The sequence below is a fragment of the Pogona vitticeps genome, chromosome 3 (genome assembly GCF_051106095.1).
Source record: "Pogona vitticeps strain Pit_001003342236 chromosome 3, PviZW2.1, whole genome shotgun sequence".
In the NCBI taxonomy this organism is placed as follows: Eukaryota; Metazoa; Chordata; class Lepidosauria; order Squamata; family Agamidae; genus Pogona; species Pogona vitticeps.
The window spans coordinates 6,260,380-6,287,967 of NC_135785.1; the positions used below are offsets into that span (position 1 = coordinate 6,260,380).

The window sequence follows — 27,588 nt, forward strand, 5'->3', positions numbered from 1 at the left end:
ATGATGATAATAATCATCTTAGAACTGCAGAGCTAGAAGGGACCCTCTGGATCATCCAGTCAAGGAGGACAGGGGGGATTCAAACTCCCAACCTCTGTTCCTTGAAGCAGGATGGCCAGAACAGGGCCAATCCAACATCCATTTGTATATATCAAAATATATCATCCGAGATGAGAAGCTGAGTTCACCCACAAAGAGAGAAAGCACCCATCCTGCCTGCTACCAAGCATCATACACCTGTCAATTAACCTGAGAGGGAAAAAATTCAACTTCGGTTTGGTACATAGAAGACGTCCCTTCGGCTCCTCGCTCCTTTTCTCAAAATACTGCCATAGGGAGGAACAAACCTGAGGTCTTAGCCAACAGATCTCCCCTCTGAAATGAGCCAGTGGTGTGGAGTAGTTATAAAAGAGAGAGTCATCATTCGCTGGAAACGAGAGGTCTTTGTAAAGATCTTCCTTGAGATCTGAAAGCACCCTGTCTCCGAACATCTTCCAAAAAAACACAACTGCTGCCTGCAGCCACTTCTGAGATGGTGAGGTTCTGCTTTAAGCCTGCAAAACATATTTGGAGGGGGGGGAGAAATAATATTATTATTATTACCAGGATTATAAGGAGAAATGTACATTAAGAACCGGGGAAAACAGGAAAGAGACTGGAGACAACCTGGGACAGAAGATGATCTCTCTACATGAAAAGAACTTGGTATCAAAAAGGCAATAGCAAGGTGACGATGGGATATAAGCAGTTGTGTAGAAATAAATGTGGAAGTGCAGGCACTTCACAGGACAGAGCCCATAGCCAGCCTCCCCGCGATGAGAGCTGAAAAATGCAGGCAGCGAGATCAGTCCATGTCAACAAATAATGAGGAGGTCTTTTGTAAAGTCAATGGATCTTAATGTCCATTCAAGAAAATCACCTGCAAATACTACAATAGGAATAGTTTGTAACAATACACAGTTCCCGGGGGAAATCAATTCTTCTCCCAAATAATAATAATAATAATAATAATAATAATAATAATAATAATAATAATAATAATAATAATAATAATAATAATAATAATAATAATAATAATAATAATAATAATTATTATTATTATTATTATTATTATTATTATTATTATTATTATTATTATTATTATTATTATTATTATTATTATTATTATTATTATTTATTGTCATTGTAAGTATATACACAGTATACCCATACAACGAAATTCACAGACACCCAGAGACCAGACACATGCACACACATAAAATTCCCCAAACACTCCCCACCCACTAAAAAAATCCCCGAACACTCCCCACCCACTAAAAGTCCCCACTAAAAATACAAACATCTACACTGCAGGCCAAGTAACACAGTCCAACTATTCACTACTACTGGTCTTTAAGCTCATTATTAAGTGCAATTATAGCTCTGGGATAGAAACTATTCAGAAAACGTGTGGTCCGAGACTTAATTGTTCTATAATGTGAGGATAGCGACTAAGCTAATGAGAAAAGGGACGTTCGGCACAGTGGTGGATGATATCGCAGACTGTGCTACCCAGAAAGTCATGAAAGTTTGGCCCTTGGAACCCTGCGCCAACTACACCCAAGGGTATCAGATGAGAGCAAGTGCTGTTCTGCACAATATACAGTTAGCTAAATAGAACTGCACATTCCCCTAGCAGTTATCAGGTCTATAAACGATGATAGCTTAACAGAGTTTCCGTGTTCAAGGGCTGTGTACCTGCTAAATAGGGGCAGACAGCACGGAAGGATGCCCAAGGAACTGGATCACAATCCACAAAAGCTCACAACTTTATGCATCCTTCATGTGCCACAACTGTTGTGTTTTCCTTTATTGCTTGTGCCAAAACAGAGTAACGGGGAAGGTTGGTCGTTTTTGTGAGTTTCTCAGAGGCAGCTGGCTGGTCCTTGTGCCAAAGAAAATGGTGGACAAGGGACAGCATCGGCTTTGGCAAGTTGGACTTGTCAAATAGCCTTAAGGAGGAAGACAGAACAAGGAAACTCAGCATGTTATCCAAAACTGTTAAGGAAAAGGTGACTTGACCCATGCAATAAAGTCAGTGAAGCTTACTACAGCAAAAACCTATTGAATTCAAGAATCATTCCCCCATACTCCATCCATACCATTTCCGGTCTTTCTTTCGGCTGCCTTCAGCTACAGTCTTTTCCAGACATCTCAGCTACCTTCTGGAAAATCTGCGAACAGAGAGTAGATTGAAAAGGTGAGGGAAGGAGCTGGAGAAAAATAAGATTCACATAACAGAAAATCAAGATCTACATGATCAGAAGACCGATGGATGGTTATGAGTACTCTGGGTTTTGATCTTGGACATAACCAAGTTACTGAATGTTATTCTAGTAACAGGGGTGGAACAAAATTACATTGAAAAGTACTGTAGTGTCATGAACAGAAATGACAATGGCCCAAATCGTGTTGCTTAGCATAACAAATCACACTACAGTAGGCCCCTTGAACGACGAGATCTGATGAATCCACTTCTTCATAGAATCATAGAGTGGGAAGGGGCCTCTAAGGCCATCAAGTCCAACCCCCTGCTCAAGGCAGGAATCCAAATCAAAGCATATCGACAGATGGTTCTGCAATTTTCTCTTGAATGCCTCCCGTGTCAGAAAACTCACCATCTGGTTCCAACATGGTTCCAACCAGATGGTTCCATTGTCATACTGCTCTAACAGTTAGGAAGTTTTTCTAGATATTCAACCCAATTCTGGCTTCTGCTCCAACAGTTAAAGCAAGCAAGCCTGATAAGTTGCTAAGGGAGGAGCACTATATAAATGGTGACAAACAGCCTAGGGAGATCTGAAATGAGTTGTAGAAAGTTGTAGAAGTTGTAAAAGTACCCTGACACTTCTACAACTTTTACATTGGATTGCTGACTGTTAATTGAGCTCTTTGTCCTGTTCTATTCGATCGATTTGATACATTTCTAACTGGTATTTCAGGTCAACTTTCCTTTGTCCCATCGTTCAAAATACCTCGAAGAAGATATCAAGGTTGGGAAAGGCTGTTTTAGATGGCAAGCCTGAATTCTTTATTCTGTATTGTTCTGTAAAAGGCTCTAGGAGCCTTTTCAGCTCTGGAGCAGAGTAAAAAAAGTCTTCCGTTAGATCAAATGCACAAACATCTTGTGACTCGCCCCGGAGGGCTTGTTTTATAAGGATTGTCGTAAGTTGGAAGTAATTTGACGACACACAATAACAAACACACAATAACAAATGGGGAAACAGTTCAAAAACTATTTGAGAGCACAGCGTAAAAACAATAAATATGCAGCACTTCACAACAAGACATGTCTTAACTGTTCAATACAACTGCTAAAAGGCTACCTTAAAAAGAAGGTCGCTGCCCATCATCAGAAGGACATTAGAGGTACCAACTAATTTCCTGAAGGAGAAGATTCTGGAACCTGGGGGCACCTGTGGAGAAGGACCTCTCTTGTGTCCTCACCGAACAGGTATCTGAAGGTGGTAGGACTGAGATAAGGCCTTCTTTCCCCTGCAGACGGGAAAAGGCAAGGAGCCCTCATAGGGGAAAATACCATCCTTCAAATATTTATGTTTTATTTATTTATTGTAAGCCGCCCAGAGTACACGTTCTCCAAATGGGTGGGGTATAAATTGAATGAATGAATAAATAAATATTTCTTTCTTACATTTTTATGCCACTCCATTAGTGCTATGCACTATTCTGGGCGGTTTGCAATAAGATAAAAAAACCCCAATAACCAGATAATAAATGGAACAGAGAAATTTATTTATTACATTACTTTAATTTATATACCACCCTGTTTAGTGCTGAAGCACTATTCTGGAGAGCTTACAAGGAGTTAAAACCGAACTTCACAAACCTTAAACACTAAATTGCAACACAAACAGCAAGAGCATAGCATAAAACCCTAAAAAGCAGTAGCACCAAAACGTATTTTCGAAATAAAGCAGAACAGGAGGCGAGGCATTCCACCGGGGCCAACGTGAAAGGTCTCCCTTTTCCACTGCCTCCTAAATGAGTACAAAGAAGGGGCCGGCGTGGCTCCTCTGGGCGCCGATGCCATAACCTGGGTGCTCCCACCGAGAAGGCCTGGCTTAAACAGTAACAGAAAAACTCCAAGAGGCGTCATTTGCAAAATTCACCCAGAACCGACAAAGCCAGAAAAAAGTACCAGGTTGCAAGGAACGGCAGTGTTTTAAAGTGAGTTTTAAAGGTGGGGAAGGGGGGAGCCAGGAGTGTTGATGCCACAGCAAAGAATGTCCGGTGGATGATTTCCTGGCCTCCTTCGGAGTAGCTACCCGGGAGGACATGGCCCAAGAGGACCTCGTGGTGCAGGGGGACGGCCTTGGGAAAAGGCACTCCGACAGGTAACGTGGTCCTGGAACCAGGACTGTGTAGCACGGCCCAGGTAAAAAGCACAACGATGTGGCACCAGACGGAGTTTAAGCGCACTCTCTCGGGAACACGGAAGTGACCGGGGGGGGGCACATACACTGGGTGAATGTGATGGAAAATGTGTCGTGTGTATTTTTGTGGGTGTCTCTTGGAAACCGAAGAGGCGAATTACGTCAGATGGGGTGGGCCGTGGTCGACCCCCAGATGCTTCTCCCCTACCCCTTCGATGAGCCTGGGGTGGCCCAGGCCACGGGAAGGAACGGTGGTCGGAGCCCTCCAGGAACATCTGGAAGGGACCACGGTGGTTGGTCAAGGTCCACCTGCTGCTCGGCAGCGACCTCTCGCCCTTCCTCCCTCCACATCCCAGCCAGGGCTGTGTCCAGGTAAGGAAGCACACGCGAAATGCAAGGCAGAAGTGTCTGGATGGCCAAGGACAGAATCCTTCCACCATGCAGAGGTACTCTGCACATGCTCAGTGGCACTCCCTTCTAAGTACCTTTAAAACCAGACCGAACGGCAGCAATCAAACAAGCAACAACAACAAACACATACTCTTTTTCAAAAGCACTGCCTTCTTTGCCCGAATGGAAAACTTTTCCAGAATTAAAACCGTTCCAAATTTCCACCGAAAGGGCAGCCTCGTCCCGTCTGTCCCAGCAAAAGCCACGGGCTCTGCCCAAGCGCTAACAAGCTTGACCGGACAGGCACGGTCTTCTGGAGATCATGTCACAAATCTCCTGGCATGGGCTTCGTTCCCCACCAAAACCTCCAGTTATCATCAGCACGCCCGGCCTTCATAGGAACCACAGGCTTCTTCATGGTCTTAACCGACCAGATAGGCGGGATATACAGTAAATAAAATAAATAAATAAATAAATAAATAAATAAATAAATAAATAAAATTCATGGCCGTAAAAATTAGGCCACTGGGCAATTTGGGGGGAAGGGGTTAGCAAGCCTGTCTGGCCACCCACCCTGTCTCTCATGGGGTCACCACGAGAGGTCCACCAGCAGGAGAGGCCGACCGCCATCCGGCCCAGCATCCAGCATTCTGCAGATACACTGCCACGAAGCATGGAGGCTCCATTCCGTAAGAGGAACAGACCTGCCAATCTTCCTTGTTTTATTTTGGTTTTTCCAACCCTTCCTTGCTAAGGGTTATCATCCGTGCATCTCTCTCTCTCTCACACACACACACACACACTTCCCTCCCTCCCTCCCTGCCAGACCCCCCCTCACCCCAGCCCCCTCCTGGAGCCCTGCCTAGAAACACCACCCTTTTTCTTTACAAATACGTAAGAGTCTTTCTTTCTTTCTTTCCTTTCCTTTCCTTCCTTCCCCCCCCTTTGCAAACAAAGCTCCCCCACCCTACCCCCAGCTCTCCTCCCACCATCTCGCTCCCCTCCGCCTCCAGCAGGAGGGTTTCCTCTTCCCCCCCCCCCCATCATCATCCCCACCCCACCTCCCCTGCCTCGCACCGGCGGCGACCACCACCACCACCATCATCACCCCATCCATCATCCCCAGTCCCACCTTTCCCCGGCAGGGCAGCCATGCTCTCCCGCCTGCCCAGCCAACCCCGAGGAAGCTCCGCCGCCGCCGCCGCCGCCGCCAATGGCAACCCCGGGTGGCCACCGCGCCGCCTTGGCCGCCCAGGAAACTACCGCTCCCATCATGCCCCTCGCCTCGACGGGACGAGCCAGGCGCCCGGCAGCCCTTGCGCGGCGGAAAGAACTACCTCTCCCAGCATGCCTTGGGCGGAGGGAAAACCTTTCCCGTTTTTTTCCCAGGAGTATCAAAATGACCTTCGAGGTTCCCCCCCGCCGCCCGCTTTTTTATTACGGTTCGATGCAAACAGTATCTTCGAATGCAGCTAAAGTGGCCTTGGAGAAACGCGTTTTCTTAAAAATAAAATAAAAGTAGTTTGGGTAAAAGTTAATAAGCCGACGGTCCTCCCCGCAGTTTTACAGATACACTGCTACCGAGTATGGAGGCTCTACTCGGCTATACAGTATTTCCTAAGAGCAGCTGGTGGGCCGAGCCTCCCTTACCAGTGATGGATCCTACCGATTTTTACGCCAAAGCTTAAATATAGCAAAACGTGAGCGTATGCTATCACTTTAAATTTGACAATTTTTAGCTTTGTCATCTGTTATCTCGCTCTGTTCTATATAACAGCAGAGCTAAAAATAGCTGAATATAGAATAAAAACACTCATGTTTTGCTATACAGCCTTCGCAAATACATTTTGCGATACAGTTTAAACTATATATATAAAGTTTAAATATAGCAAAACATGAGGGTTTTTACTCTATATTCAACTATTTCTAGCTGTCTTCTGTTCTACAGTATATGTGTATATATGTATGTATATATATGTGTGTGTGTGTATGTGTGTGTGTGTGTGTGTATACACACACACACACACACACACACATATTATATACACATATACTGTACACACACACACACACATATAGAGGTTTAGGGTTCTGTAGAACAGAAGACAGCTAGAAATAGTTGAATATAGAGTAAAAACCCTCATGTTTTGCTATATTTAAACTTTATATATATAGTTTAAACTGTATTGCAAAATGTATTTGCGAAGGCTGTATAGCAAAACATGAGTGTGTATGTGTGTGTGTGTGTGTGTGTCTATCTATCTATCTATCTATCTATCTATCTATCTATCTATCTATCTATCTATCTATCTATCTATCTATCTATCTATCTATCTATCTATCTATCTATCTACTGTATATATATTTGCTCTCCTGTTTCTTTTATTCTGACTCCCCAAAGGCGTGTTTGATTCGTTTTGGTCTGGGACACGGTGTTCTAATCTAAAGGAAATCAACCCTGAGTTCATAACTGGAAGGGCAGATCCTGAAGCTGAGGCTCCAAGACTTTGGCCATCTCATGAGAAGAGAAGACTCCCTGATGTTGGGAAAGCGTGAAGGCAGGAGGAGAAGGGGACGACAGAGGACGAGATGGTTGGACAGGGTCATTGAAGTGACCAGCATGAATTTGATCCAACTCTGGGACACAGTGGAAGGCAGGAGGGCCTGGCATCCTCTGGTCCATGGGGTCACGAAGAGTCGGACACGACTTAACGACTAAACAAGGACACAGTGTGGGTTAAATTCCAAAATAAATCTATCTGGATAGTCAAATTTGCATGACCTTAACGCACACCACTGTGTTTCTTTCATGTTTGAAAGTGAGGAATGTTGGGAGTTTTTGCATCTTCATACACTGCGTTTAATAGGTTTGGCTTGGAGGGACCTTTCTGGGTTCGGGTGACTGTCAATCTATCCAGCACTAACCAATTCTGTCTCTGAATTGAAAGAGAGCCTCGCCTCTCTGCTTCTCAGTTCTTTCCCTCTCTTTAGTCCGTTGGAAGCAGTGAGTCTGTTATTGAAGGCAATAGTATTTGTTAGTTGTTCAGCAGGCGGAGGCAACGAGGCAGTCCCAAAACCACTAAAACCAGGGAGCTGGACAGGGGACAGATTGTATTTGTCTTCAGTGTGGAAGGGATGGTCACTCTCAAATTGGCCTTCTCAGCCACACTAAACGCTGTTCCAAGACCTCTGTTCAGAGCACATTACCATTGTCTTTTGAGATGGAAGGATGCCTACTCAGTATTTGTTAGTTTTGCTGTCTGATCTGTTCCCAACTATAAGCAAAGATTTTTTTTCCTCCTATGAATGTCTGAGGGCTAATTATTGAGAAGGTAAGTGGCAGCTGATGAGAAAAAGAGGTGGTCTGCTTTGGGAAAACTTTAAGCTACTCTGCTCTGTGACTCTCTGAGTGTCTGCTGCACAGCAAGAGTGAATTTAACCAAAAGTCAAAACTCTGCAACAAGGAATAGTTATGTATATCAGAAAGTTTGTGACTCTTTGCAGCCCCGGAGCTGGATTTCCCTTCCTTGCAAAGGGTTGATCCATTGGGGCCAAAAGGATCCTAATTTTGTATGTATCCTGTTACCAGCGGGGTCACCATGCACAGACATTCGGTCATGTATAAATCTTCACCGAACTCCAACAAACTCTATAACCACTCTGCTTCTCCATGGGGAGGACCTGAGCAAGATGGCAATTAATATTGTTACCAATTACATGTTATATTGTGCAGCCTGCATAATTAATTTGTAAACCGCCCAGAGAGTGCTTGAAGCGCTATGGGGCAGTATATAAGCAGCACACTTTGCTTTTATATTCTGATTTTCCTCTAGCTAGGGAGATCAAGAATGTAACCCTGAGTTCTGTCCAGCCACCACTGTTATTTTCCCATTTTCATCTTCTTCTTCTTCTTTTTTAGGAATTTTATTTTATTCTAATAATAACATAAATATAAAATACATAAACCAAAAGTACAAATCAACTGTGTTCCCCACCACCATAGACGGGACCTCTTCCAATAATCCTCTTCTTCCTCCATCTATTCTATATTCTTCTTCCCATCTGCCCGGATGACCTTGTGGGTCCATTTTCATGTTCACAGCTACACCTTGGATCCTTTTAAGGAGAAATAAAGGAGTATTTTATTTAAAATACTTTTTCCCTGCTGCCCTTCACTCCTGCCCTTTCCTTCCCCCCCCCTGCTTTTTCCTCCCCTTCCAGCTCCAACTGCCACTTTCCAACAGTCGCTCCTCCCTGACCAGTGGCCGAGGGGAGATCGGGCTGAGAGGCGGTGGGGCGGTCCAGAGGGACGACCATGAGGAGGAGGGAGGGCCCCGGTGTTCAAATTGAAATGATCCCTCCCTTCCTCCCACCCCACCATCACAGATACCAATCCCACAGATTGGCTCACTGGGTATGTCCACTGAATCTAGGAGGGAGTCCTCAGATGCCGATAGGGAGTGATGCATGAAGCTGGAATGTTATGGCCTCTGATGGGTACCTATCTGTCTCACTGAGCACCGCAGCCATACTCTGTGTCGCCGAGGCCCGCTCTGTCCCTTGTTCTGAGCAAAGCCAACCCTGCAGATGCTGCAGGAAGAAGAGGTGTCTCAGAAACAGGTCCCTGGACAAACACATGGCTTTCTGAAAACCCCCACGGCTTGTGCTGCAATGCCCTCCAATGCCAAACGGGCTTGGAAGGGAGAGTGAGACACAAGCTCTGAGGGAAAGACTGGCGAAGGTTTATGCGCAAGAAGAGGAACTGACCAAGCAGCTATCCTGTTAGGCTTGAGCCCTGGGCCGAGAACCACAGAATGAAAATTGACAGGGAGACGTGCAAAGTTCTCCATTTGAGGAGAGAAACCGAAACCCACAGTGACAAGGTGGGGAAAACCTGGGTCAAGAATACTCTGAGCAAGAAGGAATTGGGGCAAGTCACAAGTGGCCTGTCAGCCACTTGTGTGATGGGGCTGCAGAAAAGGGAATTGCTATTTTAGGGTGCCTTAAGAAAAGGACAGTTTCCAAATCCTGGGATGAACGAGTTCCCCTCTATTCGGCACTGGTCAGGCCTCCTCACACTTTGAGAAGGCTGTAGAGGAGAGAACGAAGGATGCTCTGGGGACAAGAAGCCAAGCCCTCAGAGGGAAGAGACCACCTGCTTCCTTGAGCAGGTCTACCAACTCCAGGGGCTTCTTCGGCCCCCGCTTCCTCCCCTTTGTACTTACGTCCAGGAGGGAAAAGAGGTGGCCACTGGTGGGGTCCTCCTGGAGCAGGCCTTGGAGGAGAACCTGCATGGTTCGCCTGGGGTTTTTGTAGAAGGCCTGCAAGAAAAAACAGGTGCCTTTATGACCTTGCTGGATTTGCTCCTCGAGGAAGTATTTCTGTCCCAAGGCAGTTGTGCGATGGCTGCCTTTCCCGGATGCTGCCCTTCCCAGACCCCACGCGGTGGTGGACTCTTGCCTGGCTGTGGGTGGAATCAGCCACGGTTGCCCTGAAGGGGGACCTTCACCGAGAGAGAAAGGACAGACGGCAACCCTTTTCCCCACCAACCTTATGTTCTTGCTGACATGGACACAAAGGAAGACAGGAGAAGGACTGAAGGAACACACACACATTCCTACCCCAAGAACCCAAGGCCAGGAGATGGTCTTGCCTTCCCCTCCTGTAGACTAAAGGGGGAATCCTAGGACCTGTGGTCTCTTCCTGCTCATGAACCGGTCAATCATCCACAGTTTGACGGCTGGGAGGGTCTCCCTGCAGGGCAGTCTCCAAGAAGGCTGTTTTCTCTTCTTCTGGGAAGAGCTCCCCAAACACCTAGGAACAAAGAGAGAAGGTTGGGGGGCAAGTTGTGTGTGTGTATGAATCAGCCTCTTTGGGTCCTCTGCTCCCACTCTGAGAAACCTAAAAGATGCTTAGGTGGATCCTCAGGTTTGGAGCCTCTCCCTCCCTTTTTCGCTGCTCTTTCTCGAGTGGTGAAGCCAGAAGCAACCCTCTCGGGGCGGGGGGGGCGTGTCTCCCTGTCTGCATCCTCTGTGGGGGGGCAACTGAATCCAGTCAGGACTAAGCTACAGTCAAGGCCCGCCCTTCCTCTTCCTCCCAGATGATCGGGCTACCAAGTCAAGGAGGAAAGAGCCTTTCCAGGAAGGGCCCTGCAGTGGGAGCACGAAATTGGAAGGTGGTGGTGGTGAGAGACACAAGCTCAGAGGGAAGCACCGCAAGAGCCCATCCTGGCAGTCACACTGTGGCCCCTCTCTCCGGGGGCTTCTTAGGCCCCTGCTTCCTCTCCTTTGCCCTTACCTCCACGATGGAAAGTAGATGGTCTCTGCTTGGGTCCTCCTCTAACTGCCCCCAAAGAAGATGCTCCGCCATCCTGGTGGGGTTCCTGAAGGTTCCCTGCAAGAGAAGTAAGGTGCCTTTGTTGAGCTGTCATCGGAAGAATCCTTAGATGCCACCAGGGAGCATCTCATAAGGCTTGTGGAAGAGCCTGCTAGGGCTGAGGAGAGACCCAGAGGGCACATTAACCCTCCCAGAGCATCCAGCTAGCCATGGCCCCTCACCACCCCGATGACCTTGTGAGTCTTAGCTGGAGATTTGTGCTCCCCAACTGCTTGGGTGATGGGGGCGCAGCCGTGGGGAGGCCTCTGGTAGTTGGTCCCTTTGACCGATTTGCAGAGTGGATCTTCTTCTTCCTCCGGAAGCAGGGCAACCTCTGTCCGAGGCTCTTGGTCCCTTCTACCTATTCCCTCCCTCCTGCATGACAAAGGATGAAGGGAGAGGAATGGAAGGAGCCTCCCCCTGCATTCTGATGAGCATGGAGCATGGAGGCATTTTGGAGCATCTTCTCTTTTAGGGGATGATGCTTTTTATTTTCTTCTTCACAGCTCCCACCCACCTGCTAATCCTGACAACTGGAAGCAGGGCAGCCTCTGCCATAGATTCCTCAGTCTCTCCTCTCCTACTTGGTCCCTCCTTCCAAATAGGCTTCTCAACCTGAGCTGCCCAAAGCCAAGACCAGGGCAAGACCGTCTTGCAATTCGCTGGAAATGGGGGATTTTTCCTTTCTGCTACTGATGCTGTTCATGTCAAGCGGCTGGTGGTGTCTGCGCCATATCTTGCACAGGGTGATTGTTCTTCTACCTCCGCCTAGGTCTTAAACGACAACCTGAAAAGATAAAATAATGAACATATGGTTAACATAATTTTAAAAAATAAAATAGTTGAATAACCCTGAGCCTTGCCTACTTACTTATTCTTTAGTTTTTGGGACAGTACTGCAAAATCTGGCCCCTTGGAAAAACTGAAATATCACTGTTCTAAACTCTGCTCTGTGGCGGTGGCCGCGGCGGCTGTTTGTCGCTATAGAAACAACGTCCTCATTTAATGGCTGAAGATATTCATTCCTTTGCTCTCTGAAGTTGTCCATTTTAATACGGCTGGAGTTCACCTCTTGTTCTCAACGGAAGGAATAAAAAAAAATCTCAGCTCCGCCCTTTTAAAGCTGGACCTATTGTTACATCACACCTTGTTTCACAAGGTGAGAGATCACAAAGGACTGTCCAGCTCCCTGGTTTTTCCCAGATGTGACCATGAGAATAACACAACCCTCCCACCCACCCTCCCCTGAAAGGTCCTCCTCAGAAGAGAAAATGTCCCTAGCTCCCGACCTGGCTCCTTCTGACTATCATCTGTGCCCCAAACTCAAAAAGCACCTAATTTGGTAGTGTTCTGGAGGCAACTAATGCTGCTAATCAGTGGTGACACCAGTAGTTGGAAGAATTTTATTTGCAGGGACTTAAGAAGATGCTCACTGGAAGGACAGATCCTGAAGCTGAGGCTCCAGTACTTTGGCCATCTCATGAGAAGAAAAGACTCCTTGGAAAAGACCCTGATGTTAGGAAAGTGTGAAGGCAAGAGGAGAAGAGGACGACAGAGGACCAGATGGGTGGACAGGGTCATCGAAGCGACCAATATGAATTTGCCCCAACTCCGGGAGGCAGTGGAAGACAGGACGGCCCGCTGTGTTCTGGTCCATGGGGTCATGAAGAGTCAGACACGGCTTAATGACTAAACAAACAACAACAATTACCAGAACTGTTTCCTAGAGAGAGAAAGAGACTGTGCTGTGTTTAGGGTTTTAGGTTATCTACACCGAGCAGTTTGGCATCTATAGGGAAAGGGGGTTGGAACTGATCCTCCATGGAATATCACATTCTTTGGGTTCTTTTTGAGGAGAATTGGGCTAAAACTATTTTAAATAAATAAATAAATAATGCTGTACACAGAATACATGGTAGCAGATGGTAGTGACTAAGTGAGGTAGAGAGACAATTACATTATAAGCACTGATGTTGACTTTTCAAACGGTGGTGATATTACCGACGCTGACAATGAACCATCCAAGTCTTGATTATGTAATAAGTATGCAAATTTATTATGTATGGTAATAGGTTTTGTTGTTTTTATGTGCCATCAGAAGCAACTTATAGTGACACTAATAGGGCTATCAAGGTAACTGAGATATTTAAGGAATGGTTTTACTAGTTCCAGTCCCCAAATGAGTTTCCTTGACTAGACGGGGTTTCAAACTCTGTTCTCCAGAGTCTTAGTCCACCACTCTATCCATTATACCACACAGGTATACCACACTAGTAATAAGGAGGACAGTTATTTTATATGCCAGCTGATAGACAGGTAGGCTCCTTTGAAGTATAAATGAAGACCAATTGTTTTTCGGATGATGTGCTGATATTACAATTGTATCACAGTCAACAAATTGTATCACAGTCCAATAAATAAATAAACTTCTTGGGTATTGCTATACCCAAGGCTGTAGATAAAAACAGGTTATTATATATTGTGCAACAGAGCAAATCAGGATATTCTCTGGTGCTCACTAGCATTCACAAAGTGACACCAAGCAAGGCAAACCCAAAAGCTGACTTTTTTTTTCATTAATCATTTCTCACTCAAACACTAAGCAATTGCCATGGATACTTTTTGACAAGTGTGAATGGTAGTGAGCACAAGAGGATATCCTATAGACCATCTTGACTGCTGTCATTGGTGTTGTCAACATTCAGGCTGTCTTTTATATGTAACATTTGGCAACCTTTTTCCTGCTGGCAATGAAAGTATGATATTATGCAGCAATAGGGGGCCATTTCCTGGTATTTTGAATTGTGGATACAGAATACAATGGATCCACAATATCCTAAATTTATAAGCCATAGGTTTTCATAGTGGGATCTGAAAGCCTTGGAAATGGATCTCAACGGATGGGAAATCCTGACATCAGAGCGTTCAGGCTGGAGGCAGGCGGTACATCACAGCCTCTCCCAATTCGAAGAAACTCTTGTCCAGCAGGCAGAGGAAAAGAGGCAGTCACGAAAGCAGCAAAATCAGGGAGCTAGATGGGGTACAGATTGTATCTGTCCTCAATGTGGAAGGGATTGTCACTCTCAAATTGGCCTTCTCAGTCACTAGATGCTGTTCCAAGTCCTCCATGTAGAGCACGATACCATAATATCTCGAGACTGAAGGATACGTATTCTAGGTTTTTTAAAGAATTGAATTAATATAAGCACTATGCTAAAAATCCCTGATGTTTATTTAATTCACTGGAATTTGTGGATGTAGCCCACTTAATTTTTCCTCCCTCTCTTCTCCCTTTTTTCCACAAAAGTTGCTTTGAGATCTGTAAAAGATCTTGGAACACTGTAAGTGACTTTTGTGTGGTGACGTTTCTGATGTCAGATTTGTGGGTTTATATTCTCTTGCATAGTCATGCCCTTGTACAGGCAGTCATGTTCCTTGTAACTCATTACACTCAAGTTCTGACAATTTGGAATTATATGTGTCCAGCCTTGAGCCCTGTATTCTTTGTGCCTGAGCTTCCCCTGTATTTTTTTTAAAGAGGAAATAGATCCAAGGGTATCAACAGTAAAGTACTCCAGCCCGCATGGAGGCCTTTTATTTTTTGGCTCTGCTAGGAGGATGCACATAGCTCTCTTGAACTAAACTGTCATGTGACCAACACCTGTGGCGCCTATATCAGCAGCAAATGTTTAACAGAAACAGAGACGGGATAATGACACCATCAGCAATAGCTACTGCCGACTCTCATGAAAAGAGAATGGCAACACACTTACTTTTGTCTACAGTGAAAAGTTTTCAAAGTAGAGGAAGTTAATTAATAGACAAAAATATCTATTTTCTTAGTGGAAAAGGCAGCTATACCAATTACTTTTCAAAACTCAAGCACAGAAAAGCAAGGAAATGCAAGCCAAGCCAAGCCAGCAAATACTGTGTGACAATCATTGTGCATTGTATTATTTGTAATGCACAATGATTGCTGTGCAGTTTTTAACAGCTTTGCTTGCACTTTTTTTCCTATTGTACATTTTTGAAGAATTAATGGATAGAGCAACATTAACCCTTCACGTAACCGAGGGTTACTTTAGCAGTAATGGCTCCAAGCCTATACTACCGGAAGCTTACTTCTAAGTAAATGAGCCTGGACTCCAACTGGCTCGGCTCCTCCAGACTGACCAGAGCAGGGAGGGCGGAACCAAGGAAAAGACGGGTTTCCATCTCGCTGGGGGTTTTCGGCTTCACTCGTCTGTGGGGATGAAAAGGAAAATGTGAGACTATGGGCTAGGAGGGGGACGCCTCCAACGGATGAATGCTGGCTCCACAACTGACAGGAGGCTGCTTTCCAGCCCAGGGGCACCCCAGGGCCACTTCAGGTCTCATCCCAGCCTCATGAAGACTGGGGAGCAGAGGTGGGGGAATCCCTACAGGAGGATGACAGGGCAGGCCAGAAGCCCTGGCTTGTTGGGACGACTTCCTTCTGCTGCAAGAGCTGCTAGCCCCTGGGCTCTCCTTGAGCATTTCCCTCCGACTCAAGGTCATGTGTCTTCCTCTGTTCTCCCTTCCACCCCTGACTCCCCCATTCCGCATTCAGGCCCCTTCCCCCTTCACTCCTCTTTTTCTCGCCTTCCTGACCTCCCTTCTTCCTCACAACCCCCACCCACCTGCTAATCCCAATGACTGGGGAGAGACACAACTTTGCCTACACTTCCCTCTCCCCACCCCACCCCCATCCCATCCACACACATCCCATTTGGACCACCTCCCAAAAGAGACCAAGGAGAGGGAGGGAGAGGTTGACGTCCTTCCCCCATGGCTTTCAGGGGGAAGACTCCTGCCCCTCAATTCAGACGCCCGTCCTCATGTTCCAGCTGGTTCATCCGCTTTCTTTCCTTTCAGAAGCCTTTGAACCAACTACAACTATGGATCAATCCCGCCACCGGCCCTTTTGAGCTGCCCTGGTGAGGGGACTGCCGGGAGGGATGGTCAGGATGAAGACCCGGAAGCTCCAATGGAAGACAGACCCAAAGTTCACTTACCACAAGTGCAGAAAGCATCTCTGCCTTCGAAAAGGGCCCATCAAGTTGCAGTTCCTCCTCCATGTGGTTCCTCCTCCATGCAGGCGGTGGTTGGGCAGCAGAGGAAGTAGAGTTGGTGTTGAAAACCCAGCTGAACCTGGAGACAGGAGGAGAGTCTGGCTGTGATTCGGGAGGGCTTTCTCTCTGTCTCTCTCTCTCTCTCTCTCTTTCCTGCCAAGCCCCAGGGAGGCATCCCGTGGGGGCTCTGGAGGAGAGGCTGGAGATGGCTAATCCCGGCCCCTTCCTGCACCCGGAGACACCCGAGTGAAGCCTGGCAGGGAGGTGTCCAAGGCGGCCGTACCTGGTCTCTCCTGCCTCTCCTGCGCATAAACCACTCGATGGCGTTGAGGGAATCCAGGGAAGGCTCCAGGGAGGAGTCTGCAGAGGCTGTCATGGAGCATCAGAGGAGGCTGGAAAAGGATGCTAAAAGGGCTGAAGGGAGACCGAGTTCGGTCAAGAGGACATGAAGGTCCAGCTAGCTGTGGCCCCTGAGCCACCCCCCTCTATGACCTTGTGGGTCTCACCTGGGGCTCTGCACTCCCCCACTGCTGGGATGACAGCCATAACCGTGGGGAGATCGTGGCTTCCAGAGCCCCCGTGATGGCGGCCAGCCCTCTCCCGCAACACCTCCAGCCCTGAAACAAGAGGTGGGCACAACCTCCGCTCATCAAGCTCTCCAACAGCGTAAGAGGGACCTCCGCCCTTGGGTTTCCTCCTCCAAGGGCCCCAGAAAGCTCCACGCTCTCTAGCCTTGAAGGGCTGCTGGCCGTTGGAGGGGGAAAGGAGGGTTTTCCGACTGGAGCCTCCTGCAAGGGACGTGGATGTTCCTCTTCGCCCTCTTCCTCTTTCTTACAGCACGGTCTTGCAGCCAGGAGAGAGTTCAGGTGGCCAACCACCCACACGTCCTGACCACCACCACCACCATTGACATTCTTTACCGGTCAGAAGAAGATGCAGGGTCATCTCTTCTATCTTGGTCACTGGGATGCTCTGTAAAAGGGCCCCTAAAACAAGGAAACGGAGGGAAGAAAGGGTCAGGCTGCCCCATCCTTTCCCAAGTCCTGGTTCAAAGGAGGATTTGAACAGAAAGGAGAGGCTGGTTTAGCTTTCTTGCTGGGAGTTTGATCCCCCACTGGGCCCCCTTGACCAATACTGGACTTGAGGATCCATGGGGGTGGAGCGTCCCTTCCAATTCCACGGTTCTAAGCTGATGATTAGATTACCTGAAATTTCCACAGCTTTCATTCGGACCTCGTCCTGGCCACTCGAGAAATAAGTGGCAGCTTTCTCAGGAGGCCCACACTCTGTTTGGAGCTTTCTTTGACCTAAAGATTTGGGTAAAAATCACTTCAGTTTGTTGGGCTGACAAAATCCATGTTTAAAATAACATGAGGATGATGGTTTATCCCAGTCTTGGACAGATAGCTCACAAGGCTGTGTTGCATTTTTTTTTTAGTTTCACTTTTTGGTGTTTTTTTGTCTTTATTACTGTACATGTAAATAAAATCAATGATTCCGTTTCCCAGCTTAGCTGGGTCCTCCACCCTGTAGCCTTCTGGGAAGCCTTAGGCCACCTGGAGGCTCTCTGCCCCAGGCTCTTGTCACGCGAGGCTGCAAAACCACCTCCCACCACCTGCCGAGGGCTCTCATTTCCCTCAGAAACCAAAAAAAACCCCACCTACACCTCGATGAAAGAGCCTCCCTGCCCAGCTCCCCACAGGTGCCCCTCTTAGAGATGTGGTGGCGCTGCGGGTCAACTCTGGCTGGCAGACGTGGCTCTCTGGAAGGCAGACTTTCCAAGCCATACCTGGGGACACCTTGTACGTCCCTGGCGGTGGATGGGGGAGGATGTTTCTGTGTCTCCCATTCAAATATCCACCAGGCCTGCCCCGGCTTTGCTTTCCATGCTGATTCTCGCTCACCTTCCGCAAGGCCTCAACCTGTGCCAGTAGCTCCCCCGCACGCACATCCTCCTGCCTGGCACTGAGGGAACTGGATTTCCGCTGAATGTAGGCAAGGTGGTGCTGCGCATGTGCTGGCAGTACAGGGTTTGACCTCTGCACAACACTCTTGGTTTGCCTGCCTGGGAGGGAAAGAGGAAAAAAAACATTTGTTTGTTTGTTTCTTTGTTCATTTAGCTTGTATATTGCACTGGCAGTTTACAACCAGAATTAAGCTAACATAAAGTAAAACAAATCATAAATATAGTACAGTGGGGTCTCTACTTAAGAACTTAATCCGTATTGGAAGGTGGTTCTCAAGTTGAAAAGTTCTTATGTTGAATCTGCATTTCCCATAGGAATGCATTGAAAACCATTTAATCCGTATCTGCTCTTTTCCGTCCATAGAGACTACAGTGCAACCTCTACTTAAGAACTTAATCCGTTTTGGAATGGTGTTCTTAAGTTGAAACGTTCTTAAGTTGAAGCAAAATTTCCCATAGGAATGGACTGAAAACCAATTAATTCGTTCTGGCTGTTTTTTTGTTATGTAGAGTTGCGTTCGTACATTGAAGCATTAGTTCCCATAGGATTAATACGTACTCTACCACTAGGGGGAGAAATTTTTTTTAACTAAGATGACCTAAGGTTAAAAAAAGAGCAGGAAAGGTTTTTTTTCCTGTTCTTATCTTGGATTTCTGTTCTCAAGTAGAAGCAAAATTTAGCAAATGGAGCTGTTCTTAAGTTGAATTGTTCTTAAGTAGGGACGTTTTTAAGTGGAGACCCCACTGTATGAAACAAGCACAACCTATAATCAATTAAAAAAACTCAAATAAATTAATGAAAACCAAACAATGGAGAACAGGCAATCTAAAAATAGTTATATTACATTAAGAATGGATGATCTTAAAGGCTTCAATATACAGCTCCTTGTCTTGAGCATCCTCTTAAAAGGTAGTAAGGGAGGATGCCAGGCGTGGCTTCACTATCATGACTCCTTTCCAGAGGGACCCTTCTCCCACCTAGGTCTACCCGTACCACCCAATCTAGCCAGGAGGTGAGACTGAGGAGCCTAACACCGAGGGAGGTCCGGAAGGAAAAAACAAGAAACCGGGCCTTCTTGGCAGTAGCTCCCCGTCTTTGAAATAGCCTCCCTCCTGAGATTCACATGGCCCCTTCCCTGGGCACCTTCAAATGCCAACTGAAAACCTGGCTGTTCAAGTAAGCCTTTCCTCCATCACTGTCTGATTTTGTTTTTTTATACTTTCTCCCATCTGGATCATTGTGTTTTTTAATAATATATTGTTATAATTTTAAACTGTATTTGCTATATGATATGTTGTTACCCGCCCACAGTAGTCGGTATGACTAGATGGGCGGGCTATAAATGTAATAAATAAATAAATAAATGTAATAAATAAATAAATAAATAATGAGAAATTCTAATACAAAGATGCCAAAGAGGTATTACGAGGAACTGGAAACATCGATTTTAGAAACTTTGTGGTCTGCTGCAGCTTTGAAAACACAATAATTTAAAATCCTGCATTATCCCTGGGAGCAATCTAAAACAAAACTTAAAACCACATTCAAAGTTGTCCAAGAGGGTGTACATAGCAACAGAAAAACCATGTGACTACCATGTGACTTTAAATCAATTGCTTAAATCCAGATCCAGAATGCGAGGTATTTCACAAAAGTGTAATATTTGATGTTCCTCCAAACTAGCTGCACTGTTGTTGTTCTAAGCATCAGCACTTATTTAGTTATACAACAGAAATGTCTATTCTTTTATACAACAAATATCTCTGTATCTTCCAGTGGCAGCTACTTAGTAAGGAAGTAACTCTGCTGGCTGCTTGGCCATAGCTCAGCTAAAGAGGGAGTGTAAAGAGAAGTTTATTCACTGACAACCTTCCAGTTCAGAACCAGCAGTGGCAAGAGAAAAGTAAGTGTGGCCCTCTGAATGAGCGAGTGATTTTTAGAGCCTGTGACTAGAAGCCTTTTGAGAATTTGTTGGAGAAGAGAGAAAAAGCCTTGTGTCTAGTTGATCTTTAATTTCTAGATTCATCTTCTTGGTGTGAAGAAAATGCCATTGGTCATCAGGTTACTCGGGTGCTTTCAGGGGGGATTACGATCTGGCCTTTCCCCCATACAGAAAAGAAGGGCAGAAAGGTCTCTCCCACAAATGAGGCTTCAGAGAAGGTGTACAGATGGGCTGCTGTGTCAGCATTGTAAAAAGCAACCATCCCGGCCGCACAATTCAGAGACACTCGGATTCTTTTGAGGTCATTACTTGGAGACAAACAAGTGAGCGAAGGATGGCTGGTAGACCTGTATTCACCTTTCCACTTCCCTACAGCCAAGATACCCCCCTTCGGACTCGAGAAAACAGGGTCCTCTCTCTCCACTGACTCTCGGGTGACCCCTGCCAGCCAGTTCTCCTCACTTCCCACAACAACTTCCCAGAAATGTCTGCCTGCTGTGAATCTCTCCTGTCCCAGCACAATATAAGCTTTGGCAAATCTCTTACGGTTGTCAGGCAGATCTTGGAATTCGGATCCACATGTTACACTTTTATGATCTTCAGAAACAATAAGCTGCAGATGAGCCGTGTCTGGATCCAGGGTTATGTTTGCTGCAGGAGAAGAGAGTTGAGAGGAAAAAAATAAGGAGCAATGTCAATTATAGAATCCACTGACCAACATGCTGACCCTAAGCATGCCAGAGGAATCAAATTCAAAATCAAGAGGTCACCCAAATACTGCAGGTTTGGGAGGACCTTCTCCTTTTTTTCAGACATTCCTACAACAATATGCTGAACCTCTTAACTTATATTCAAAACAAATCCCTCTCCTGTCACTCAAGACATCTTGCAATAAGAAAAAGTGACAGAGGAGATGAAAATGGAAGGTGGGAATTTGGGGAAGACAGTGGAGGGGGGGGGAGAGCCTTATGTTTTTGGTGAAACTGTGGCATGAAGGGAAAGTGGGAACTGAGAAGAGGAAGCGGCCGCCAGGGCTCTGAGGGAAGCCATCATCACCACCAGCGCCGCCACCACCACCAACACCCCTCAAAGCGACAGGAAAGGGAAGGGAAGCAATTTATAGGGCGAAATAGGAGGTAAAGGGAAGGAGAGATGTGTCAGTTTCCTGTCAAACATGGTTATAAGCACCCACTGTGAGGTGTGTGTTTGTGTGAGTGTTTTTGGCACATGCCCACGGTGAGGGTAACAGCAGCGGTATGCCCAAACAGATGCACTTATCCAGATGTGTGAGGGTCCGTTATTCTTCACCTCCCCCGAACCAAATGAAACAGGAGACGTTTTTGAACCAAACAATTTGTCTTCATTTATTAACTGGGGTAAGGGAATAGAATTGTCCATCAGCTTGGGAACGAACCTCTCCTGTGGGAGCAACGGCTCGTACAGGGGCACCCAATCTTCATCAAACGGGTTGCTTGACCTCGACGCCCATGGGCCAGCCTGAACCTGGGAGGGTTCTTCGGGTTCGATGTCATCCGGGTCCATTGTTAATAGTGGGGTTGTCTCTTCATGCCCTGTATATCCCCAGGGTACGTGGTTCTCTGCCCCGGTGACATCCCAGGGTCCTGGTAATAACCCAGTTTCCTCAGCTCCTCCAGATGCCATATTCTCTTTTCCTCTCTCTCTTTCTCTACTCTCTTCTTCTCCTCAGCTAACTTGCGCCACCACTAATCTCCCTTTCTCCCCAGTACGAGGGTCTTACTGTCATTTCCCTCCTTCTCCTCTCCTCCGCCTCTCGCTTAGTGAGACGCACCTGTTCCCACTGGCCAGTCCAAGGGTCTTGGATGGACACCCATTCCCATCCGGCCTCCTCAGCGTCCCTCCAGCGACTGACTTCTCCCACAGCTCCCTCCTCAGGATCTTTCCATCCCCTTCCCGCCCAAACCAGTGGAGTCTGGGTAGATATTGTTAACCCCCTTCAGTCCCCGTTCTAAATCCAAGGTGTCCACAGCCTGATGTAGCATCCGGGGTGGGAAAGGCATGGGAGCTGTCTGGGTGCCTACGGAGGCTCTAGGGCGAGACGGCACTCCCAACATCACCTCACGACCCAGGGTACGGGTGTCACAAGATGTCTTAATCATGTGAGAAGTAGTTGTGATAATAGGCAGTAGGGAGACCACTGTGGCAGAAACTCTCATCAGATCCCACTGTCCTGGGCAATTATTTATTTATTTATTTATTTATTTATTTATTTATTTATTTATTTATTTATTTATTTATTTATTTATTTATTTATTTATTTATTTATTTATTTATTTATTTATTTATTTAAATTTATTTGTCATTAGGACATAGAACCTGTTGCTAATTTATTTGAATCCCACCACTGGATGGAAGGCAGACTTTCCAAGCCCTACCTGGGGACACCTTTTACGTCCCTGGCGGTGGATTGTGTGTGTGTGTGGGGTGCTTCTGTGTCTCCCACTCAAATATCCACCAGGCCTGCCCCGGCTTTGCTTTCCATGCTGATTCTCGCTCACCTTCCACAAGGCGTCACACTTTTCAGGGGAACCATGAGATCTGCAGTTTGATGAGGGACTGAGAATTCTCTGCTTTAGTTCAAGGGAAGGAACTAGAGTACTCCAGGGAGAAAAAAAAGCACTTCCTCTCCAAATGACAACTCCCAAGATTTCATAGGCCATAAGAGTTATAGTGGTACCAAAACTGTATAGGTGCAGAAAACAGGGATGGGATTTATATATATATATTTTTAAACACCACCACAGAAAAGTCTGCTGTAGCTCCAGCTAGAACTCTGGGGGCTTTGCCCCCCCCCCCCCCGCCCTGTTAGGTATAAATTATGTTTGATATCAATTATGACTGGTGCATACATGAGAAAGAAAAATCCCCATTTCTGGTGTCTTCACCTGAGGACCTGGCTGGGCAAGGCTAGGCTTTATTTATTTATTTATTTATTTATTTATTTATTTATTTATTGAATTTATATGCCGCCCACTCTACCCAGAGCTTTGTTGCATTGCAAAGCATGAGGGGCATTGTAGTCCCCTGGTATTCTCCAGACAGGGTGCCTCTCGGGTAAAGTGCAGGGCCTTGCATGTTTTGTAGGGCCACAGAATCTAGACCTGCCCTACAACTTGGAAATGGAAGGATTGTTTTACTTATGTCTGCACCAGCTGTAAATTACCGTATTTTTCGCTCCATAAGAGGCAGCTCTCTGTAAGATGCGCCTAATTTTTAGGGGAGCGAAACAGGAAAAAAATATATATATATACAGTGGTGCCTCACTTAGCAACGTTAAGCCGTTCCAGGAAAATGACGTTAAGTGATTTAATCGCTAAGCGATTTTAAAAAGCCCATAGGAATGTATTAAAACGCATTTAATATGTTCTTATGGGCTTAAAAACTCACCTTATGTGAAATTCCTCCATAGTGGCGGCCATTTTGGGTGCCTCAGCCTCGTAGACCCTCCAGGTCTGAGCTTACCTGGCCTTCCTCCACAGCTTTTTCCTAACTGTGGGGGCAAAAGAGCTACCAAGAAGCAGCCTCTTATGCTACCTACAGTTAGGAATTTGAATTGCACCCCTTTTTTAAACAAAAAGTTCACCACCTTTCCAGTTACGATGTGAAATTAAGATTAGAAAAGGAATGGTGGAGTGGAATTTTCATTTTAAATAAATAAATAAACAACCCTGTGCCATAGTTTCCAAGGTTACAGCCTTCTCAGACAATTTCAGCATATTGACAAAATTAAAGGCGGGAGGACTAGAGAGAGAGAGAGAGAGAGAGAGAGAGCAAAGGATAAAATGTTGTGGCAGCTTAAAGACTAACCAAAATTTCCTACATCAAAGTACAAGTTGTGTCTAAGGAAGTGGATTACGTTCCACAAAAGCTCACACTGAAAAATCCTTCAGGGGGGTTTGCCCTTTGCTTCCATCACAAAAAATGAAAAACACAAATCCTTTCATTCATTCATTCATTCATTCCTACCCCATGCCACAGGCTAACCTGAGAGAGAGAGAGAGAGAACGGACCCCAGGCCAGCCATCTGCTTAGCATCACTCCATGGAAATCAGAACTCAGGTCTCCCCAAGTCAATGCCGTTGTTGTACCTAGATGTACAAAATAATCCAAGTGGATGATATTGTTGTGAATAGCTAAACAGCGAATAGTGTACTGTCTCCCCTTTTGCACTGTGTTTTGAACACCCAAGAGAATTTCAAACAGGGATAGTAACTGTGGGGTCCTCCAGCAGACACTTGTGGTAAATGTGGAAGTCCCAATCCTCATCATGACACTCCCCATAGGTACTCTGCCCCATAAAGAGAACCTAAACATGTAGGAAACTGAATTAGTGAATTTTAGCAATTAAGACACAGGTCTTTTGTGAAGTTAACGACTCTAAATTGTCCATTTAAGACCAACCCACCATGAAATACTGTGCATAGCAACATGGAGAGCTTGTAGCTGTACACTCTTCTTGGGAAAACCCATGTCTTTCCCAGCTATTTATTTATTTATTTATTTATTTATTTATTTATTTATTTATTTATTTATTTATTTATTTATTTATTTATTTATTTATTTATTTGATTTTTACCCCGCCTCTCTAGACCATGTCTACTCTAGACCATGTCTATTGCAAAGGTTGTGGCCAAACGCAGAGGCAACAGGGAAGCTTTATTGGAGTGGCAGATAAGATCAGATTCCCTATGTTGCATCCACCCAGTGTCCTTTGTTTATTTTCCCTAAACACAAGTCCACCCTCTGGACGTGCTTCCTCACTTCACGCTGCCACCAGGTATTATTTATTCAATACCAAATAGATATATATTAGACACGTGCTGCCAATACAACCGATTTATTGATATTACAGTTGTTATGCAAATCACAGACGTAAATCAGTGATGTTTAGGATGATTTATTAAATAGTATTTGATTCCACGTTGGTTTGTATGTGTTTTCATTCACTTTAACAATACTCTTTGTTTATCTATTTATTCTCTATACTTTTTAACTCTTTCTTATTCTCTCCAACATTCCACCTTTCCAATCTCTGTCTTAACTTTCTCAATTCAATCTCCTAACTCTCTCTCTTCAATTCCCTATCTCACAACCTCTTTTCTCTAACTCCCCTTCTGTCTAACTAAATGTCTATCTTCTTTTGGCTCCGCCCTTCCTGTCCCCTCATAGGCTCCTGCCCTTGAGCTCCCCATGATGGACAGGCGTGACATGGGGCATTCCGCCACACCCTGCTGCTCAAAAAGCCCCATGGTTTCCACCCTGCATGCCCTGGCTCCACTACACCACCATCCTCCACACGTTTCTGAGCTCCAGCTCTCATCATCCTATCCTAACTATTAGCTGCTGGCAATTCAACAATAACCAAGTTTCTCATCTCCACCCAAACACAATGCTCACCACCTCCCGAAATATTTGGCTCCCTTGTCGTACTGCTCTAACTGTTAAGATGTTTTCCTTGATATTCAGCCTAAATTTGGCTTGCCCTAGCTTGAGGCCATTGTTATGTGTCTTGTACTCTGGGATGATACAGACCTCGTGGCACAGTGGTTCAACGGCTGTACTGCAGTCAAAACTGTGTTCATGACCTGGGGTTCAATCCCAGGTAGCCAGCTGAAGGTTCACTTAGCCTTCCATCTTTCTGAGGTCAGTAAACTGAGTACCTTCCTTGCTGGTGGGGTTGGGCAATGTGTAGCCTGCATACTTAACTTGTAAACCACCCAGGGAGTGCTTGAAGCACTATGGGGCGGCATATAAGCAGCATGATTTGATTTCCGGTGTATAAGCAGCATGATTTGATTTGCTTTATGATCAAGAACAGATCCTGTCCCTCCTCTGTATGACTACCTTTCTAGTATTTGAAAGTGATGTCCTGTTTTTGCTGTCTTCTTTTCTCAAGGGTAAACATGCCGAGTTCTTTCAGCCTTTTCTCATAAGGCTTGGTTTCCAGCCCCCTGATCATCCTTGTCACCCTCTTCTGAAGTTGTTCCAGTTTGTCAGCATCCTTCTTGAAGTGTGGTGTCCAGAACTGGACACAACACTCAAGGTGAGGCTTAACTAGTGGTGAATAGAGGGGAACTAGCACCTCACGGGATTTGGAGACTATAATTCTGTTAATGCAGCCTAAAATGGCATTGGCCTTTTTTGCAGACAAATTGCACTGTTGGCTCATATTCAGCTTTTGATTTATAGCAGTTCCAAGATCCTTCTCACACATAGTGTCACTGAGCCAAGAATTTCCCACCTTTGTAACTGTGCATTTGGGTTTTTGTCCCCTAAGCATAGAACTTTGCACTTATCCCTGTTAAATTTCATTCTGTTGTTTCCAGCCCAGTGCTCCAGCCTATCAAGCCCATTTTGAATGGTGTTTCTGTCTTCCAGGGTATTAGCCATTCCACTCAATTTTGTGTCATCAGCAAATTTGATCAGCGTTCCCTGCATTCCCTCCTCCAAGCCCTTAATGGAGCGCCAGGCCCAGGACTGAGCCCTGGGGTACCCCACACTTGTGACCTCCTCCCAGTTTGAGCCATTGATTATTACCCTCCAAGTATGATTCTGTCGCCAACTGTGTATCCACCCGACACTTGATCCATCCAGTTTGCACCTTATTAGCTTTTTGCACTGTGTTTTGAACACCCAAGAAAATTTAAAACAGGGATTGTAACAAGGCTGATGTCTTCCGCTGCCATCATTTTTTGCAAATTAAAAGTTTCCGACACTTCACCCTGCAAAAAAGATTCAATGGCTCCCTTGGGATGCCTTTCTGGGGGAGCCTTAGGGGGCCACAGTATGGGAGGGTCTTCAATGGACAAAAATCCCAACCAACATTCTGTCCCATTCCTCATAATGGCTAAAGAGAGGCCTCTAAGGTCGTAATAAGTAGCTTATGTATGAGGGCAATAGGTGTATTAGGATGTATGATGCCTCCGATTCAAATCAACCCTGAAGCTGAGGCTCCAATCCTTTGGCCATCTCATGAGAAGAGAAGACTCCCTGGAAAAGACCCTGATGTTGGGAAACTGTGAAGGCAAAAGGAGAAGGGGACGACAGAGGACGAGATGGATGGACAGGGTCATCGAAGCTACCAACATGAATTTGGTACCAAACTCAGGGAGGCAGTGGAAGACAGGAGGGCCTGGCGTGCTCTGGTCCATGAGATCACAAAGAGTCGGACACAACGACTAAACAATGCCTCCGATTCTGAATGTACCATGGAGCCATTACAATTAATAGCTTCCATAGATAGTCTCATTCTCCACGAATCTGTCAAATTAAATTGGTGACTACATGCACTGTAAGTGGTAGCATTTAATTTTTCTTCTTTTCCGTTATTTCTTTGGTCCTAATCATCTTTC

The 27,588-nt window shown here is 45.9% G+C and overlaps 2 protein-coding genes across 8 annotated transcripts in view; both read right to left on the bottom strand.

The window, feature by feature from the left end:
• CAPN10 (calpain 10) overlaps positions 1 to 6,093 on the bottom strand; it is a 28,363-nt gene extending 22,270 nt beyond the window's left edge. Inside the window, exons 1-3 of one of the 3 annotated variants that reach the window (XM_072996310.2) lie at positions 5,956 to 6,093; positions 2,142 to 2,213; positions 348 to 554 (exon numbers count right to left, since the gene is read on the bottom strand). In XM_072996310.2, the coding sequence (XP_072852411.2) occupies positions 348 to 491 (144 nt within the window). In that variant the 5' untranslated portion in view covers positions 492 to 554; positions 2,142 to 2,213; positions 5,956 to 6,093. Of the gene's footprint in view, positions 1 to 347; positions 555 to 1,737; positions 1,865 to 2,141; positions 2,214 to 3,014; positions 3,116 to 5,955 lie in introns of those variants that run through there. The other 2 variants (XM_072996311.2, XM_072996313.2) reach the window with 2 other exon arrangements.
• A 2,611-nt stretch (positions 6,094 to 8,704) lies between these two features.
• On the bottom strand, positions 8,705 to 23,361 carry LOC110088871 (uncharacterized). 5 transcript variants are annotated; one of them, XM_072996307.2, is made up of 14 exons: positions 22,008 to 23,355; positions 20,744 to 20,848; positions 18,193 to 18,349; positions 17,494 to 17,588; positions 17,209 to 17,274; positions 16,795 to 16,905; positions 16,572 to 16,702; positions 16,232 to 16,367; positions 15,321 to 15,441; positions 11,716 to 11,985; positions 11,121 to 11,216; positions 10,445 to 10,637; positions 10,049 to 10,144; positions 8,705 to 8,939 (listed from the first exon to the last, which is right to left on the bottom strand). In XM_072996307.2, the coding sequence occupies exons 1-7, from the start codon at positions 22,054 to 22,056 to the stop codon at positions 16,671 to 16,673; spliced, it is 615 nt and encodes a 204-aa protein (XP_072852408.2). In that variant the 5' UTR covers positions 22,057 to 23,355; the 3' UTR covers positions 8,705 to 8,939; positions 10,049 to 10,144; positions 10,445 to 10,637; positions 11,121 to 11,216; positions 11,716 to 11,985; positions 15,321 to 15,441; positions 16,232 to 16,367; positions 16,572 to 16,670. The 5 variants fall into 5 exon arrangements, with proteins under 5 accessions (XP_072852408.2, XP_078245870.1, XP_078245868.1 ...); XM_078389744.1 differs by lacking the exon at positions 16,795 to 16,905 and having other exon boundaries at positions 10,477 to 10,637; positions 22,008 to 23,359; XM_078389742.1 differs by lacking the exon at positions 17,494 to 17,588 and having other exon boundaries at positions 22,008 to 23,348.
• Between the last annotated feature and the right edge of the window lie 4,227 nt (positions 23,362 to 27,588).